The 20,579-nt window shown below is 35.8% G+C and overlaps 1 protein-coding gene across 1 annotated transcript in view; it reads right to left on the reverse strand.

Annotated features, from left to right (window-relative positions):
• Window positions 1-17,192: 17,192 nt before the first annotated feature.
• The window catches only part of LOC135212921 (ATP-dependent RNA helicase Ddx1-like), a 407,348-nt gene continuing 403,961 nt past the window's right edge, over window positions 17,193-20,579 (reverse strand). The window contains exons 14-15 of the mRNA XM_064246662.1: window positions 19,711-19,831; window positions 17,193-17,627 (exon numbers count right to left, since the gene is read on the reverse strand). Of these exons, the coding sequence (XP_064102732.1) occupies window positions 17,500-17,627; window positions 19,711-19,831 (249 nt within the window). The 3' untranslated portion in view covers window positions 17,193-17,499. The remainder of the gene's footprint in view (window positions 17,628-19,710; window positions 19,832-20,579) is intronic.

Genomic DNA, 20,579 nt, shown 5'->3' on the forward strand with positions numbered 1-20,579 from the left:
AAATGAGAATAATACTTGTGCGGGAAAAAATCTGTCTTCTAGAACTAGAAAACTTTCGACAAATATGACAAAATGTCTATTTCTAAGTTCACATTTCCTAGACTTCTAATTTGTTTACCCGCTATTCCCTTTATAACTTTATTTTGACTCTAAATCAGTTTCTGAAATGCTTAAATATCTGATTAAAGTTGATTTATCTATTATATTCACTGTACTGCCTTAATCTATAAGTACAGTACATGTCTTTCCATTTATTGGAATCTTCACAATAGGCAAATCCTTTCTGTTTATTTCTTCTTTTTTCATGGAGAATACTACTTCCTTGCTATTTATGTAGGAAAATGCAGATGAACCTTCATTTTCCATACTAGCTATTTCTTCTTTTCCTCTTTCATCATCTTGAAGGGAATTACTTTCTTTCTTCTGTGAAGGGGTTAATTGTCACTGGCTTGGAGACTTATTTGGGTTAGGGCGACTGTTACTTAATTCTACTACTTCCCTATTGGTTTCCTTATTATTGAACCAACAGCTTTTAGTTAAATGCCCGACCTTCTTGCAAATTGCACAGATTCTAGGCTTTCTGCATTCGTTAATGGGATGAATGGTATACCCACAGTCTTAACATGCTGCCTTTGGTCTTGCTCCTTGAGCTGAATAGTTTCCTTGTCTTGAGTAATTTGTGTTTGAAGATTGATGCAGGCTTATATGTTATGGGTGGACCCTTCCTTGAATAATTCTGTCTTCCTTTCTGGTTCGGATTCCACTTTCTTTTAGTATTTTGGGCATATTTCCCTTGAAAAGGAGTGTTTATTTGTATGGTGCTTTTACGTTGCATGGAACCAATATGGTTATTCAGCAAAGGGGCCAACGGCTTTACGTGACTTCCGAACCACGTCGAGAGTGAACTTCTGTCACCAGAAATACACATCTCTCACTCCTCAAGGGAATGGCCAAGAATCGAACCCGCGACCACCGAGGTGGGACGCTAATACCATACCAACCACGCCGCTGAGGTGCTTTGAAAAGGAGTGGATCTATTCCCTACTTGTCTGGCGTTATTATTAATTTTATATGAAGGATTATCATTTCTGCCTTTGTTGTTCTATTACCCCTATGTATACAAATTCCTTGGAAAAATCAATCTCTGCCTTCTGTATTTCTTGCTTCATTGCTTTTAATGTTTGAAGGTTGCTACTCTTGGGATCAATTTTAATGTTCCGAAAAGCCTTCTTTTCATTTTTTCCTAGAGCATTATATATCGTTCCAAATGACAAGTAGTTTAAGACGTATCTTAAACTAATTAAGTCCCTTTCACCATCACCAAACTGCGTCTTACCTCCAATGGCGATGTTCGTTGACTTCAAGTCTTCTGTTATTTTATCTATGGCGTTTTCAACATAGGCGTAGATGTTTGCCATGGATTCATATTGTGGGTTTAGGAACTTAGTAATATTACATAATGTATCCTCTTTACTAACGGGCTCCCAGAGCGTTAAACAAATTATTTTGAATTCATCATATTTAGTTAATTTTCTGAAACTAACAGAATTCAAAGTTTTATGTGCATCACAGTGTTCCGAATTAACGAGAAGCAAGGCTTCATTGATTTGAGCTCTTTCATCTGTTATTCCCCCTGAAGATATGCGGCTGCCAGCATCAGCTAACCAACGATTCACTGTATATATGATTCTAGCCTACTTTTGTCTGGATGGGAATCTTCAACTCGTCCACACCCCTCGAGTAGGATTCCTTTACGGGGTGAGGGGATCAGGGTCTCTGGCTTCTGTGGGAGTGTGTTACTACTCCCACAGGTGGCCTGGGTCCTGTCGGAAAGTCCTACAACCCTTTCTCTCATACTCTTAATTCCTCCCTCTTCTACTCTCTTTCGATTTTTCTCAAATCTCCCCCATTTGCCACTAAATGTCTCTCTGTCCTCTTTTTCTTATACTCTTGTTTTTACTTCCTCCTTATTTTTCAGCTCCCTTCCATCTTCCTATCCATCTTCTATGACTTCTGTTTCTAGGTTTTTTGGTTTAAATAGTGTGGATATTTCCACTTTCATTAAATTTCCTGTCTGTATGAAAGGGAAGGGTATCATGCCTTGGATTGGGGTTCGTGTTCGAAACTAAATGTGGGAACTGTGATTGAGAGTGTCACCCAATCCGATGATGTTTGGACGTGAAGGGTGTTAATATGATGCCATATTGACACCCTGAAGGCGGAACTATCCCTGAGATCAGCACGTGGATTCCAGGGGTGGGCTTTTATTAGGCATATTTTCCGGTATGCCCATCAACATAGTCAGAGTGGGGATGATTGTATTCTAGAAATAGTCTCGGTCCCAATAAGCGGGTTAGGCTTACACTTGTGCCTCTCTGATATGTTGATGCCATCCCTCTTTGGGTAGGGTAAGGGGTGGACATCTGGGAGTCGGTTCCTACTGGTGTCATTAGTAAAGAATAGAGCCCCATGAAAAGTCAGTGGTGCCTTTTCAGTCATCACCAACAGTGTTTTTTTTTCTTTTTTTTTTCTTTTCTTAACAAACTTTATTTTTCATGAAAAATCTTCATGATCAATGTAGTACCCCTGGGCCAAATGACAGTCGGACACAGTTGACGACCCAAAGCTATGCAAGAAGGAATACGGCCAGGAATTCTCAACAAAAAGCATCTGGTTCCAGTATTGTCACACTGGAACCATTTGCAATGAAGAAAAATAAAAAGTATGAAATAGCTCCTGGGGTCTTTGTACCTAATTCTTTCAATAAATACCTGAATTTGAATCTTGAAGGTGACAATATAAACATATTTCAAGTACACAGGGAAATCGTGAAATGTTGTGGCAAACAGCAAAAATATCACCCCAAAACGGTAATATACTCCTAGGAGAAAGCATCTCCCCAGAGGGGAGCATTAAGTTGATGGGATTGTCAGACCTTGCGGAGTTACAGTTGAGTGTATACTCCCCACTCCACCCTGAACTCCAGCAAGGGTTTAATTTATGCCCCTCAGTTGATGGCTTTCTCTGAGGAGAAACTTTTAACAGAATTGAAAGACCAGGGTGTAATAAAGATGGACAGTATGTCAAAGAAAGTCGATAACAATAGAATACCTCAGCCTACCTTAATATTGGCATTTGATGCTTTAAGACTTCCAGAATATGTTTGCAGCTTGGCATAGGTTTCAGATAAAGCGGTACATCCCGAGACCCAGAAGGTTTTTCCATTGCCAGCATTTTGGACACACTCTACAATCGTGCCAATCCAAATTGCAAGAAAATCCTGCAGTCTGTGTCAACTGTGGAGAAGATGAGCATGGTATGTGCACCAGGGAACCTAGTAAATGTGTTCACTGTGGTGAGGGACATGCATCATCATCTCAGCAGTGTGATGCATATTTACTCGAAAAAGAAATCCAAGCAATCAGAGTAATAGAAAGAACAACATTTAAGGAAGAACGAGAGAGAGCCAAAGCAAAGATTGTAAGACCTGGTCTAAGTTTTGCCTCTGTAGTAGCAAAACTAAGAAAGCAAAGGAAAGAGACAACTATAAAAACCCAAGTTAGGAGCACAACGTTAGAGTCAAATAAAGAATCATGAAAAAGACAGCTAACTGATTCATCAGAATCAATTGATGATGAGAATGTAAAGACAAGGTTCACAAGAACCAACAAGAAAGACACCAGTATGGAGTTGAGTAAATCTGAAGTGCCAGTTGAGACACCCTCCACCATCTGCCTCTTTGGAGGCGGGGCCAAAGTGAATGCTGCTCCAATACCAGCTTCTGTTGGTGCCAACTCCTCTTTGGAGGACAAACCAGCAGATACTGGTCCCCTAGTGCCAGTCCTTGCTGGTGCTTCTGCCTCATTAGAGGCAGAGCTGGCTAATGCCAGCAATACCAAGACACTTGTGGTCTCTTTAGAGAACACCCCTGCTCTCTCCGTCTTGATTGAGATGGAGAGTGAAGAAGCTAAAAAACCCTTCAGTGTCAAAGACACTGAAGGAAAAGATGTTGGCTCTACGAAGGTGATAATTCCCCCCAAGAAGCCAACAAAACTGGCCATTAAAATGCCTTCCCCTAGTAGAAAAAAAGAGCTCTCCCAGTCTTGTAAAAAGGAACCATAATGTTGGTCCCACACATAAATATATTCACTTCCATTATTCAGTGGAACTGTCAAGGCCTGCGAGCAAAGTATGAGGAAGTAATTCTTTTGCTCTATGAGCATTCTCCTGTAGGGATATGTTTGTAGAAGACCATGCTAGGTGAATATACCCCTTGTCCTAGGGAATATGTTCACTACAGAACCAAATTTGTTTTAGAAGTGGGAAATCACGGTGGATCCCTCATCTACATCTGTCAAGATACTCCACACTACCAAGTAAAACTAAATACTCCATTTTAAGCTGTGGCTGTAAGAATTAATTTAAGAAGGCAATATACTATATGTTCCCTTTACATTCCACCCAATAGTCATGTCCCCCAAGAGGACTTGATATACTTACTGTGGCAACTACCAGAGCCATTTCTTCTTCCTGGTGACTTTAATGGCAGATATCCTTTGTGGGGATGTCTGCTATTAAAGGGAATATGATGGCATCTATACTAGAAAATTAAGATACGTATAGGCCTTCTTCATACTGGAGAACCTACCCATTATCACAATCAGACAGGCACTGTCTCCTGCATAGACCTTTCAATATGTAGCTTCAATTGCAGTGTTGATTTTAGTTGGAGAACAAGTGAAGACTGGCATACCAGTGACCATTCTCCAATTATAATCAGCACCAATGATGGTCCACCTATCCCAAGATCACCACTATAGATTATAAAAGGTCATGTGCTGTAGCAAAACGAACATTTAATGAAGCACAAAGAAAATCTTGGTGTAACTACCTAAAATCGGTGTGCAAAGTTACACCCCTATGGAAAAAAAAGTGCATAAAATACTAGGAAAGCACATATATAATCTATGTAATCTGAATCGTTTCTCGACTTCTTAAATTTTCTTTGGGCTTTACTACGGGGCTTCTTTGCCATTCCACCAAGGAACTGGACATTTAATCTTTACTTGTGCTACAAATGGTATAGATGACTCTGCAGCATCAATTACCAGAACTAAAAACAAAACCAGAATAGTTTCTATGTCCAAATCATTATCCTATGATGGAACATTCTTCGTGCATTCACTAAAATCTTCCCAATTGGCTTTATTAACATTAAATTTATTAATTGCTATCTCTTCAGTGAAATTCAGAATACTAATTAAAACAGGAAAATGATCACTACCACACAAATCATAAGTGTTCCAAAAATATTTGTCTACTAGATCTTGTGAGTACAAGGACAAATCTATGTGAGAGTAACTTTTTGTTTGTTGGTCAAAATGAGTTGGGGAAGCTTCTTGACTAAGTCATTCAACTTTTCTAAATCTATATTATTATTTGGACTTAGATATACAGAGCAAATCGTTATAGTTTCCTCTAGTTGAATCTGAACTGCTAAGGCATTTATTTTAGATGAAAGATCATATATTGTGAAAGGTACATCTTTTCTAATGAGAATCATATTACCTTGCTGATTAGCAGATTGAGGTTGATAATGTGTGTAAAATTTATTTGTAAAACTGGAGGAAATAGGCAAAAATGTTTCACTGAGGCAGATACAAATTGGGCTATACTCATCAATTAATTTAAGTAACACTAACTTGTTTTTGTTAAGGCTTCGAATGTTCCATTGCAATATGAATGAGGGAGTGTCATTATTTTTTGAAGTGAATTTTACTTATTTTCTTCGGTCTTACGACCCTGAGCTGAGAGAACTGTGTCCACTTTAGTTTTTGAATTGGAACTTTTGATATTTTTGTTGCTGTACAACGGAATTTTGCTTCTAGCACCTTTGCTATAATCTGGTGGCATAGCATAGTCTCGTACTAGTAACTTATATTGTTTTAAATTTGGTTTTCTTGTAGGTTCCTTAGATTTCTGTGAAACCATTTCGAATGAATAATTTTCTGAAGGGTCTTTGCTATGGGTGGTACAAACAATGGTTTCTTCTGAACTGGAAGTTTTCAGACATTTACTATTCGGACTATGAAGGTTGTTCTCGTTCTTAGGTGAAGATGGTTCACTGTGTGTTCTAGGTCTCTTTCCTATCTCTGTTGGTCCATCTAGTTCTCTTAGTATTTCCTCAATTTCTTCAGTATTTATTGGTTTGTTTTTGTCATGGATTATCTTTTGAGATATATTTTCTTCTTTCTTTTGGCCTTTGTTAAGTTGCAAATCATCAGAGATGTCCTCTCCCTGTTCATAAAGATGATCATCTACTGCAAGGTTGGTCAGTACTTTGAACTTGTTACTTATCTCCATGGTATTATTTTCATCTGATTTTTTTACAGTTATTTGATTTCTGGTGTTAGAAGATTGGGTAGCTTGTGAGACATCATTGGATATCATTTTGCTTTGGTGTTTGAGCGTATCTGCAAATGTTTTGCAAGGAAGCTGCATTCCTTCTTCTTTCATGTCTTCCTTAGCCTCCTTAACTGTTATACCAAATTTTCTTGATTTGGTAAGGGGTTCTTGGAAATATCTGAAATATACACATTCCCTTACATAAGCATGGTGCGAACCATTACAGTTAAAGCATTTTTAAGGTTAGGTGCATTCATCACTACTGTGCTCCAAGGAGCCACATTTAAAGCATCCAGGCGAGCCCAAAGACTTGCATCGTTTTGCTGTATGTTCAAATTTCAAGCAAATCTTACATTGCATAGGTTTTGCATGTTCCTCTTTAACTGCTATTCTTTTGTTTCCTATTTTCATATATGTTGGAATTGTTTGCTGTGAAAAAATAATTTTAGCTATTTTCAGACTTCTTCCAGTTTTAGCACTTTTTCTCTCATAAACAATAATTGATTTAACATTGTTTTGATCTTCCAGGACTTCTTTTAATGTTTCACACACAGATTCATTGGTGTCATTTTGGAATTCTAAGTTTATCCAGCAACATAGTTCCAATTCTAGTGTTATAATGGGCCTCGTCAGAAGCATTTACAAGGTGAATTCCAAGTTTTGTAGTTTCAAGTAGTTTTGTTGATTCTTGTTCAGATTTAGCCTTTACGATGAAATTGTTTTTTTCGATTGAGAATCGGGGATTGTCACAGCCAAGAATGAACGGTATATAACCAAGTCACTTAGAGGGGTTACTTCTTCGCTTATTTTGAGTGTGCTATACTGAGACCACACTGGGGGAGAAAAAATATCTTCCATAGTTATTCTTTTAAATGTTCTCTTTTGAGATAGAGTCTTTGGTACATATGGCTCTAAAGTAGCCAAACTAGAGTTTTGGAGGGATTCCATGGACAAGTCCTTTGAAGAAAGCATAGGGTCGTCAGCAGAAATAAGGGGGTTGCCATATAACGAAAAAATAGTTCATCCAGATATTCCCCATACCCACCATGGAGTCACACTTAGAGGACGGGTCATCCCTTTAATTAGGGTTGTCCTAGGGGTAATTACTAGATATACACCCTATCTCCAGGGCTAAGGTGTCATGATGTCCGTCGAGATCAGACCCAGCACAGGATAGGGTTTGACATTAACTTTCCCTCGCTCGACCACGTCAGGTACTCGAGTTCTACGGGTGAGGTGGCATGCCATCCATCCTCACCGTCCTTCAAATCCCAAGAATAATTCTAAATCATGTCCAAAACCAAGCCAAAAGTCATCAACATAAAATCCTTATCTTATAGGGGGAGGAAGCAGAGATGAAATGGTTTTAGTATAAGGAAAAGGGCTGACTTATTTAGTTGGATCAACAGCTGGGCACCAAGGCCCAGCAAGAAAGCAGTTCCCACCAGGCTTCAGAGCCCAGCTGCTGAACCCTAAGACCCCCATCCTCGGCAAGGCTTCAGCTCTGAGGGGCTGCAACATTCAAGTGGACTACGAATATGCGTTTTATAAAGCATAATCATGTGTTCAGGTTTTCTTGTTTTGAAGTGCCGTAACATCATTCCCACTTTTTCTTTGCATTTTACCAAGAGAATTACTATTTGATCATTGCATAACATGTTCCTATTCAACATGACACCAAGGTCTTTAAGCTTCCTTATTAGTGATTGTCTCGTTATTAGGTCCTCTATATGCACAAAGCTTTCCTTCTTTATCTCCATAATTTATTGATTCAAATTTCTCAGAGTTAAATACCATCCTATTTACCTCTGCCCATTCATATACTTTGTTAAGGTCTCTTTGTAGCGTGTTCCTATCTTCATCACAAGTAATTTCTCTACTTATTCTTGTGTCATCGGTGAAACTACTCACTACCGAGTCCTTAACATTACTGTCTATGTCTGCAATCATAACAACAAACAGCAATGCAGCTAACACCTTACCTTGTGGCACACCGGATATTACCTTGGCTTCATCCGATTTCTCATCGTTTGCAATAACTATCTGTTTTCTGTTGTGTAAAAATTCTTTTGTCCATCCCCCTACTTTGTCCACTATATTATGTTTTCTAATTTTCTTTGCTAATATATTATGGTCTACCTTGTCAAAAGCTTTTGCAAAGTCTAGATAAACCACATCTGTTTCTTTTCCATTTATCATATTTTTATACATATATGTTCTCAGGGTGGACTAACAGTTTGGTTTGTGTACTTTTTCCAGGTACAAAACCATGTTGTCCTGTATTAAACAAATTATTTCTTATTAAATGTTTCATATTTTCCTTCACTACCCTTTCATACATTTTCATAATACATATGTGATGTTGAGACTCACAGGCCTATAATTACTTGCCTCTAGTCTTGATCCACTTTTGAAAGTAGGGGTAATATATGCTAATTTATTCTCATTATAAATCTTGCCTGTATCTACACTTTGCCTACATAATATTGCAAACGGCTTTGCGAGAGAATGAACTACTTTCTTTAACAAAATAGTAGGGACACCATCTGGCCTAGCTGCTGATCCATTTATTATTTCATTAATAGCCTGCACAATATCGGCTTCATTAATATCTATGTCTGATAAATATTCACTATTTTCATCCCTTATTTCTGTATCATTATCTTCATTATCAATTCTAAGGGGTAGATTCTCTCTTACATCTTTCTGCTATGTTGCAAATTTCCTTTTTTTCATTTGTTAATCTCCCTTCATTTCTTAGAGGGCCTGTTTCTATTCTTCTTTTATTCATCTTTTTTGCATACGAGTACAACAGTTTGGAGTTTGGCTTGATATTTACTAGGGTTTTTTCTTCCAATCTTACTTCTTAGTTCCATCACTTTCCATGAATTCTTTTCTTTTGCAAGACCTTTTTTCCACTTTCTGATTTTCTGGAACAAGATCCTTCTGTCTCTTGGTATGCATGACTGATTTCTACTTTTCTTCTTTGGTATATATTTATCGACTAATTTCTCTAATATCTTATATAATATATCCGTATTTACCCGTATATCGTCACTTATGAATATGTTATCCCAATCTTTGTTTAATTCTTCATTTATTTCTGACCATTTTATATTCCGTGTAGAATTGTATTTTCCATATCCTTCCCACATTTTCATCTCTTGCTTATCTCTGTTTTCACTTTCTTTGGAATGGACTGTTAATTCTATGACATTATGGTCTGAAATACTCGCACTATAAACTATTATGTCTTTAACATAATTCACAAATACTAGGTCTACAGTATTTTCCTTTCTTGTTGGCAGGTGATTTATTTGTTGAATGTTGTATTCTAGTAGCATATCTAATAGTTTTCCGAATTGCCTATCTTCTGCACTACTATTACTCTCTTTTTTTATATGTATAAATACAACCACAATCTCCTATTCATTCTTTCCCACCTACGAAAGGAAAGTTAAAGTCTCCGGATAGGAAAATAGTCCAGTCTTTGTGACTTCTACATATATCATCCAATTTTTCTATTATTGTGTCAAACTCTTTTGGTTATCTATTTTACAGGGTCATTATAACAATTTTCCTGGAATTAGCCATCTGTCTTCAGCAAAATAAGCCTCCAAAAAGTACCCATATCATCTTGGTCATAAACATGATGATAATGATGTGTATCAAGGGGGCTTGGTGCCTGCTCAGCTTCTCTCAATGCAGTCATGATCTCAAATCAATCAAGCAAGGCTTTCACACTTGTCAGCAATCCACCTCATGGGGCTCCTCAGTGTGACAGTAGATTCAATATTGAGGCAGAGGGTGGCTTCAACCAAGTGGATGTACGACAAACCCTCTTTTCAAGTGATTGCAACCTGCTTTCACATCAAAAGTAGTCTTTTTTTGCTACATGGGAGTACCATCAACTTATAATGTAGTATATCTCTCCAAACCTAGACACTCGGGCAATAGCAAGACAAGCATTCCTACAGGACTGGAATAAATAGATAGTGAAATATCTTTTTCCTCCAGTGTCTCAGATTTTAAATGTTTTTATCAACCTGCTAACCTTCAACATAACTCCATACCTAGTGGCCCAAGTCAAGGTTTGTTATACTACAACAAAGGGCAAGGAAAAGTATCTAATTGTCATCATTTGTTCTATCCAGTCTGTATGGAGGGTGTTGCTGGCTTACCTCCACATAGGGAGCCTGCTTGAAATTACAGGTGAAACCATTCTACCAGGTGCTTCAAAATTATGGGGGGCCCCTCCGCAAAAAAATGGAAAGTTGTGAAGTTTTCTGCTATAGCCTATCTCCAAGTACATTATCTTAAGTTTCTATTAAGCTTTTCATTTTACATTTCTTGTATTTTCAGACTGAGTGACGGAGTTAGATACAGCGACACCTACTACAAGTGATGTGGGGGTCGGTTGCAGCCGAAGCCAAAAAACGAGAACATGGAAAACCTGGAGTTCCAGGGCACACACCTTGATGAGGCAGAGATGGAGCAGAAGTCATAACAGCACACACACACACTAAAATACAAGCGAAATGGGCAATGAATCGGGTAAAGGCTGAAAGAGATCAACCACAACTCTCGCCCCGGCGGTTAATAAAAGACTTACGCGGTGGCGTAGATGCGTGGTCCTTGACCACTCTTCACCTGATATATGCACTAGTTGCCAGATCACACAAAATTCCTTCCTTTCATCTGCAATTTAACTGGATCCAGCTAGGTGCTAGAAATTAGTGAAGACTGAATTACCCAGAATTTTTGCACCATAAGGGTTTATGTACATATGGTCTTACTTCACTAATCTGACAAAAGAAATTTAATTTTGAATGGAAGATTACCCCTTCACTTTTTTTTTGCAAAATTATAGAAATATTTTGGCCGTGAACTTCAAAATTCTACAATCTTGCATGTTATTGCACCTATCTTATGTGTAATATTTTTTTCAATTGGCTACCTCATTTCCATTATTGGGCAATGTGAGTATTCCCTATATACTATTCTCTGCATCATGTTCCATTACCTAAACTTTGAGATACCTATAGATTGTATTGCAAGATAGCTCTCATACTGATTTTTTATAATTGCTTTAACCAACCCTGTTTTTTACTTGTTTGAAGTCATTACAATTGTTGAATGCCTATAAAAGGTAGTTTCAAGTCTTGGTGATGATATTTTGTTTCCACTTCCCAGTATTATAGACCTTAACACCCACAGTCTAGGCTAACATATTGCTAATGCATACACCCTTGACCGGGCTAAATTTAAGTATTGCCAATTTAAACGAAAAACTAAAAAAAAAATCATCAATGGAAAGAGGAAGATATGTATATTCACATGGTATGAGAAAAAAATTCTAAATGAAATTCTGTACCTTTCACAGAAGTTGTAATGAAATTCAATTATCAAAACATATAATGGACACTCACCATTAATTTTCTCTGGCACAGTATGACCCTGCGATGTTCTTTTTCATGAAATATTAAGTACTACACAATCTTATGAGATTTAGTAAGTCTGGGAGCACATACTGGCAAATGGAAAATGGAGCTGAATGCCTGTCTTTCAGTTGCATTTATCAAAGCCAGAGAATTCATTCGACAGGCCTAGGTCAATACCTCTGATGTCTAATGATTACAGATGTTAAGTCCTATGGTGAACCAAACCTCTCGGTCTGTTGTATTACCACTTCATTTTTATTATAACTGCAATACCAACTACTGAAAGATACTAGATGAAACAAGTAGAATTTAGTATATTTGCCCAACGAATTTAGGAAAATTCACTGGCAGTGTGTTTTCTACCACCACAAAACGCTGCATTCTTGACAAAACACGAAATAATATGATCCCTTTATTTTGATTCCCATATTTCACATTATCTGCTGGACAGAACATTTAGTAAACCTTATCCATTTCTCTCTATATATACTGCAGGGCTAGATTAATAATCACCCTCATTTCTTTTCTATCTTCATGAATGATGTCAGTTATCAGTCTTTCTTCCCCCAAAAATAAAGAAAAAAAACATTATGTAGTTCAAAATTACCAGAGAGATTTCTGTATCCACTCTCATGAGGCCAGGAAGTTTTCATCAAAGCCTCCTCTGCAATCTCACACAAGAATCAAAGACTAAACTTCTTTTACAATTAATTTCCAGATATGTTAGCAAGGATCTGAAGGTCTTGTTCTGCCATTCATGAACTGAATGTTACGTAGTTTTCATAAAGATTTTTAATATATTATGAGGGAAATGGTCTCACTTCTTTCATTTCCTTTCTATATGATGTGCAAAGGGCCTAACCCATAAATTCCCCAAAAAGTTTTCTTTGAGCAAAATACCACATTTCTGTCAATAAAACTTTTCCATCTGTTGACATCTCCAAACATTTTATATAAACTAAAGTGGAAGGTTCATTTCAGGCTCAAGGGAATGAGAATACCTTTATCCATTAGTACATACATTTTTGAGGATGCACATCTTTTCACCTAGGAAAAATTCAGACTGATGGTTGTTTATTTGCATGTGTAGAACATCTGTCAGGTTGTCTTCATACTAAATAAAGACCTTGTAGCTACCCTACAAGAAGATTCCAAAAACTTAAGGGGGCCGGCCGGCTAATGCCGTTTTTTAACGACAGGACTTTGACATTCATACCACTTAATAAGGTGACTTGGGACATCTCCAAACCGCATATGATTTTCGCCTCTGACCTTCGGTTTTGTGACGCCAGGGCGATTTATCCCGAAAATAACCACTTTTCAAATTCTATCTCCTCCCTTGATATTTAATATTAAGGCCTGGGATTACTACCATATATAGACCTGATGTAGACCTCCAATCAAATGGAGAGATTTTTTTCTAAAAGTCATTTTTTTGCTAGATATGAATTTTTCAATATGGTAAAAAAAATAAACCAAATATAAATCACGAGAAAAAAAATTTATAAAAAAAAAAGACGAAACAAAAATTGGAAAAAAGGGCTCTATTTGGTTGTTCTATAATGTCTTTCTGAGTTATATACCAAATTCCAATGTTATAGCTTTAAAACTAAGTGAGGAGATAGACTTTGAAGGTCAATAAGTATAGTTTTGAGATACGGGCGTTCAAAGTTTTCCTTCGTATTTCTATAGAGACAATGTTAATAATAAGATTATTATGAATTTATAATTTTCTTTTTTGTGTATTTAATAAAACCAAAACTATTTTATTATCATAATTTAATCATAAATGATGATCCCTTTGCTCATATCGTAGCCTGGGGCACTGCTTGAGGCAAGATGGGGCACTCCTTCCTACGTAACACCCTCTCTCCCCTCCCCCTTCACTAACTCGGCTTATTACAGCGAATTTTCTTCTTCTGTATGTTAGCAGATGTTTTCCTTGTATTTTCCTCTTTGACATGATGACATTCTTGCCGAAACAGAGATAAACAAACATAAATGCAGGAGAATGTCAGAGGTGAAACTCGAAGATGTACTCTCTTTTTACAAAGACAATTTAATAAATCATGATTATTATGAAATTTCATAGTCCATTTTGGGGTATTAAAAAAACAAACTATGTTATTTATCATAAATGAAGATCTCTTTGCTCAAAGATCGTAGCCTTGGGCATAGTGTGACGTGTGCTGTCAGGGGGCGTTACTAAGCAACCCTCCCCTCTCTCTTCACTAACTACGCGTATATTATGATATTCTGTAATAATGCTTGAGCGATTTTTCTTCGTCTGTATGTTAGCGAGATGTTTTGCTTGTCTTTTCCTCATTGGCATGATGAACTTCTTGCCGAAACATTCATAAACATACGTGAAAGCAAGCGAAAGTCACGAGGTGAAACTCGAACGTCTAACCTACTTAAAGTCTATGGTCGCACTGATTCATGGTTGACTTGAACCAGATACTCGCTTCTGCGAGCCAAGGAATCTGTACAGATGTCATTTCTCACAATTTCTTTGCCAATAATTATCAAAATTTACGATAACAGAAGAAATATTGCATTTTCTTGTATGGATGAATGTTTTAGGCTTATTGAGTTATGTTTACTAATTACCTTGTAACTACGAAAGTAAGAGGAATTTTGACGAAATATTTCGTATACGTATTCTCAATTGCCATATGAAGCTCCATTAATTTTTTCATGACTGCATATTTCGCCCTATACCACTGTATAGGGGTTCCGGCCGGCCCCCTTAATGTATACAATTTCTACAGATCTTTCAGACAAATAATTCTTTTCATGAAGTTATTTGTCCAAAATGCTAAGAGGCTATACACAGCTCACTGTATATAAGGTGATTTTTTTCTCTTTCATATATTTCAACATGTAGTTATCAGCAGGTTTCACAAATTTCAATATAAAGTAAGGGTTTCTCTGGTAAGTAATACATGTATATTGGGTTTCATATTATAAGTTTGGTTAAGGTTTCAGTCAATATACTACTTATTAACCCTTAAATGCCGAGGCGGTAAAAAAAAAATCTCCCGTGTGCCGGAGGTGTTTCAGAGTGAGTGCGGAAGCGGAAAAAATATTTTTTTCAAAAAATCACAGCGCGCTTAGTTTTCAAGATTAAGAGTTCATTTTTGGCTTCTTTTTTTTGTCATTGGCTGAAGTTTAGTATGCAACCATCAAAAATTAAAAAAATTATCATTATCATATATAAATAATGCGATATATGTAGCGCAAAAAAACAAAAAAAAAAAACGAAATTTCATATAATGTATTCAAATCGCGCTGTGCGCAAAACGGTTAAAGGTAACAAGTTACTTTTTTTTCGTTGTAATGTACACTAAATTGCAATCATTTTGGTATATAACACATTGTAAAATGATAAAAGCAACACAGAGAAAATATCACAAAATAATGCATGAATTCGTAACGCGCGGACGTAAACAAATATTTTTTTCAAAAATTCACCATAAATCTAAATATTGTCCTAGAGACTTCCAAATTCTTTCAAAATGAAGACAAATGATTGAATATTACTATACTGTAAGAGTATTAGCTTACAAATGCAGTTTTCGACCATATCTGACGAGTTAAAGTTGACCAAATGTCGATTTTTTTATATATATTTTTTATATGCAATTTTTTTCCGAAATAAGAAAAGCTACAACCTTCAAAATATTTTTTCTCGTTTATTGCTACATAAAATTGCGCACATTTTCATATATAAACTCTATGAAATGCCTAATATGAAATGGAGCAAATATTCCGAGAATGGTACGTACGCATTTCGGAGATTTGTGGCGGAGAATCCGCGCGCAGAGGGAAGGAAAGTTTTTTTTTTAAAATTCACCATAAATCTAAATATTGTGCTAGAGACTTCAAATTTATTTCAAGAAGAAGATAAATGACTGAATATTACTAGACTGTAGAGTTTAGCTTACAATTTGCGTTTTTTTCGACCCATTTCGGTCGAGTCAAAGTTGACCGAATGTGGTTTTTTTTTCTATTTATCGTGATTTATATGCAAATATTTCAAAAATGAAAAAAGCTACAAACCTTCAATTATTTTTTGTCGTATTCTACATGAATTCGCACATTTTCATATATAAAACTTTATGTAACGGCTAATTTAAAATGGTCCAAACATTACCACAATCGCACGTATGATTTTTTCGGAAGAGTTACCGCTTACCGCGGACGTAAAGAAAATGTTATTTTTTCAAATATAATTCACCATAAATCAAAATATTGTGTCTTGAGACTTCCAATTTGTTGCAAAATGAAGGTAAATGCTTGAATATTACCAGAATATAAGCGTTTTAGCTTACAATTGTGTTTTTCGACCATTTCGGTAGAGTCAAAGTTGACCGAAGGTTGAAAATTTGTCACTTATCATTTTTATATGAAAATATTTCAAAATTGATAAAAGCTACAACCATGGGTTGTTTTTAGTTGTATTGTGCATGAAATTGCACACATTTCCATATATAAAACTTTATGTAACGGCTAATTTTAAAATGGTGCAAACATTACCACAATCGCATGTATGATAAAAAGTTTTTTAATAAATTCACCATAAATCAAAATATTGTGCTAGAGACTTTCAATTAGTTGCAAAATTAAGGTAAATGATTGAATATTACTAAAATATAAGTGTTTTAGCTTACAATTGCGTTTTTTTACCATTTCGGTAGAGTCAAAGTTGACCGAAGGTTGAAATTTTGGCACTTATCGTTATTTATATAAAAATATCTCAAAACTGATAAAAGCTACAATCATGAGTATTTTTTTGTTTTATTCTACATAACAATGCGCACATTTTCATATATAATACTCCACGTAACGGCTAATTTAAAATGGTACAAAAATTACGTCAAAGTGACGAAATAATTTCCGAGATGTGTCACAGATACTTTTTAGTGCGGCAAGAAAGAAATTCGCGCTTGCGCGCCTGCGCAACGATTGTAAATAAAACAACACCTCGATCCATGAACTCCCAGCATCCCCCAAGGCGCGTGATTCAAAAGTTTTCGGCTGGTAGGCCTATAAGTATTTTTCCGCGAATTTAAAAAAAAAATTTTGAGTCGACGTATGGTACGTCCATTCGGCATACGGGAGACATTTTGACTCGACGTTTAATACGTCCATTCGGCGTTTAAGGGTTAACATTGAATACCATTACTTTAAATAACAAACATATTAATTTTTTTCTTTTATTCAAAACTCAGCAATAAGAAAAAAAGATAATTATATTCATAAATTATGACTAAAATAACCCAAACTTTTTTCAATACACTAGAGCACAAATGACACTGGCCTTTGGTAAAATAAAAAGAGCAATACAATTCACTGCAAGTATATTAACCTTTAAACATTGAATAAATATCTTTATACAGTTTACATAATAGTGTAAAGATCAATATTGAGTCATTATCTTAGGATTAGCACAAGCTGCTCTAAGTAACATAACACAAAAATTTTCTCCAAGCAAAATCCATAAATTATAAGAATATGGAACAAGGTTATATATTTACCTTGGGGAAAAAGTCTAAAATATGTTGTGCTGCTGACAAGGAGTACAGTAAACTGCATAATGTAAACATTATTCATATGCTAGTAGAAAATACATATATATAGCTAAGTTCCTCTAACGTGTCCAAGGATATTCTTTGCCATATTGTCGTTTTAGGTAAATCATCTGTGTTTGAGTTTCCAGCTCTGCTAATTCTTGGACAGCTGGAGCTAGTTGCTCAACATGGGTCTGGTAGCCGGAGCCTGAAATGTGGAATGATGTGTAAAATTAAACAATTATGATAACTCAGAAATGCAATAAAAACTCAATTTGGCTTATCCTTAAAAACCATGTTACTGTGTCTACTTTATAAAACAGAATTTGGGCATTACACAAAAAAATAATCCATGGAACTAAGAAAATATAAAAATTAGAAGTTATTTCACTTTATACAAATAAAGTGGCAACTCAACATATCAGATGCTTTTGGAATCTGGCTTCTTGATAAATAACAAAGTCTTCTTGAGTAATGAGACCATACACTATTATGCATAGCCTGCATCCAAATATTTTCTAAGTATCTTACAGCTAACAGCAACTCCACATGGTTTCCACCCAAAAATACTATATGTACTGTTTGTTACATATTACATTGAATTCAAGACATTTATCTATAAATGAACCACATCTCAAGTATCCTAATAAGGGAGCGAGAAGTACAGAAGTCTGTTAAGTTGACGTGTTACTAGATAAATAGCTCTGCAACTTGAACCTGAGTAACTCTTAATTCCAATACGATGATACTAATAAGAGCTGAGATATTAGTAAAGAGCATCTGAATGGCAGTTAGATATAGGCATCAGTCTTAACACTATTCTCATTAAATAATAAGAAATAATTTCAAGATTCACTTTGACATCAAATACTTCTAAAGCTTATAAATACATGATTGCAGCCAACAGCAATCGTATGCACTAAAAATCAAAACTATGATTATATGTGATAACCTTTGCTATCTGCACCTTTTTCTAGGACTGAAAGGTACTTGTCCAACACAGAATAATGGAGAGATGAAGACTCCCTAGAGGGAACTTTCTCTTGTAATTGCTAATAACCAATGTTCTAGGAGGTGGGCTGAGTGTGTGAGTTACATGCTGCACTGATTGGGCTTGTGATTCCTGTAGTGCTGGAAAGTGAATTGGACATGCAGACTATGTCTCGGTTTCATCTTGTTGGTTCCTCTGGCTGTTTGGGCAACCTGGAACTTGTGCCCACATTTTGCAGTGACAAACTGTTTCACAATGGAAGGTTTAGCTTTCCTGACCATAACCAATGCTTTGTTTAGGCTTGGGTATCTTATTTTCTTATGCTCTACTGGTGCCTCTGCCTGCTGCAAAGTATTAACTTCCATACCAACTTAAAATCCAGGAGTAGGTCTGAGAACAAGTGGTCTTATGCATTTTTGGGTTTTGTGAAAGTCATACCTGTCTGAGTCTGATCCATAAAGATACTAATTCTAGATTGAAGGACCATACCCAATAAGCCAGCCAGAAAAGCATTGATAAATCTGAAGATCATGTCTCAAACCAAGTTGAGCTTGATTGGGCACCTCTTTGTTGCATGTTCATAATAATTGGAATCATACTGAATACTGCTGCTAAGAAGTTCATGCATCTGCAAGACCTCACCAATTTCAAGATTTGCGCACCATATCAAACCTTGATGAGGTCTGACAAACCAAATGGCTCATGGCAATACATTATGATTAACAATAAAGGATTCAATGAGGTTTGGATGTACTTTATCAAGATACAGGCACCACAAATCGTTTTCCTAAATTACAAATTCTATAATATTGACAAAACTGAAAGATATCTGCCGAAATGTTATGGTTGTTTGCATCTCCTCCATTTTTTCTCAAAGCTTCTGGTCAAACGTTTATCAGGTATGACTAACCAAAAATCTCATTGCAGAATTTTGGTTTAAAACAAGCTTTGCATGAATCTTGGGAAGTAATAAGATATGATCCACAAAAGTTCCCTTGCTAATTCTAAAATCCATAACTACCATGAAACTGGGTTATCTTACACCTATTACCAATACCAACCTGCCACATGAGTCAAAATAGTTACCTAGTCAAAAGCTAGCAAGCAGCATATGCCTTTTTGTGGTTAAGCTAATTCTTGACAGGGTAGCCTGTCATGATAATGAGACATGATAATTTCTCATGAAAAACTTGACAATTTTTTCTTTCATAATGCTAAAGCTTTTATCAAAATAAATACTATTAGTTTCAGAAATGAGAATCCCTGGATACGTCTGATTATAAACAAACAAAAACCTCACCTGCGTTTGCTTTCTTCTCTCCATAAATAACTTTCCCATCAAATTCATCAACAGGCACTTTCATCTCTTTGTCCACCTGCTGAATTGTAACTCCAAGATGTTCTTCAATATCAGCTAAATACTGCAATTAACAAAAGCATGATAAGGAAAAAATCCCAATGAACCTACAATATTTTACAAATTAAATTTGTGACATACTGATGTTTGCTTAGAAAGAAAAAAATAAAAGTCAAAGTATTTTCTAGTGTAATAAAAAATGCATTTCTTCTGAAATATGTCCCAGAATTTTACTATGCATTCTAAAGGAAGGTTACCTCAGCTGGGCAGTAAATCAGAGCTCCTACGATCTCTGAATGAATAATTAACGTTACTCAGTTAAAATAGTAAATAAACAAACACATCATCAAAAACAAGGTATGTATATAGTGTACAGTCACAAAGATTAACTCCCACATCAGCAGACTAGAGTAGATAAGACAACAGACAAACAATAACAATGTTGCACAGTAATCTTTGACTACCCATTATCAGGACACAACCAGACCCCAAGAACAAAAAAGATAGAAGTTATTATACAAATATATAATATATATACACATATGCAATATATTATAGATATATATGATATATATATAAGATATATATATCTATACATATAATATTAATACATTATATATCATATACCCTATATATATCTAATTATAAAGATAAATAATATATATCTATATATAATTACACAGATGCAATATATTATAAATATATATATATATATATATACAACGTTCCAAGGTTACGACGCTTGTAACAATAGACGTTATTTCCAGTGTTACGATGCCTACAACGCTCATCTGGGAGATGAAATATGACAC

Source organism: Macrobrachium nipponense, chromosome 42, assembly GCF_015104395.2.
Source record: "Macrobrachium nipponense isolate FS-2020 chromosome 42, ASM1510439v2, whole genome shotgun sequence".
Lineage (NCBI taxonomy): Eukaryota > Metazoa > Arthropoda > Malacostraca > Decapoda > Palaemonidae > Macrobrachium > Macrobrachium nipponense.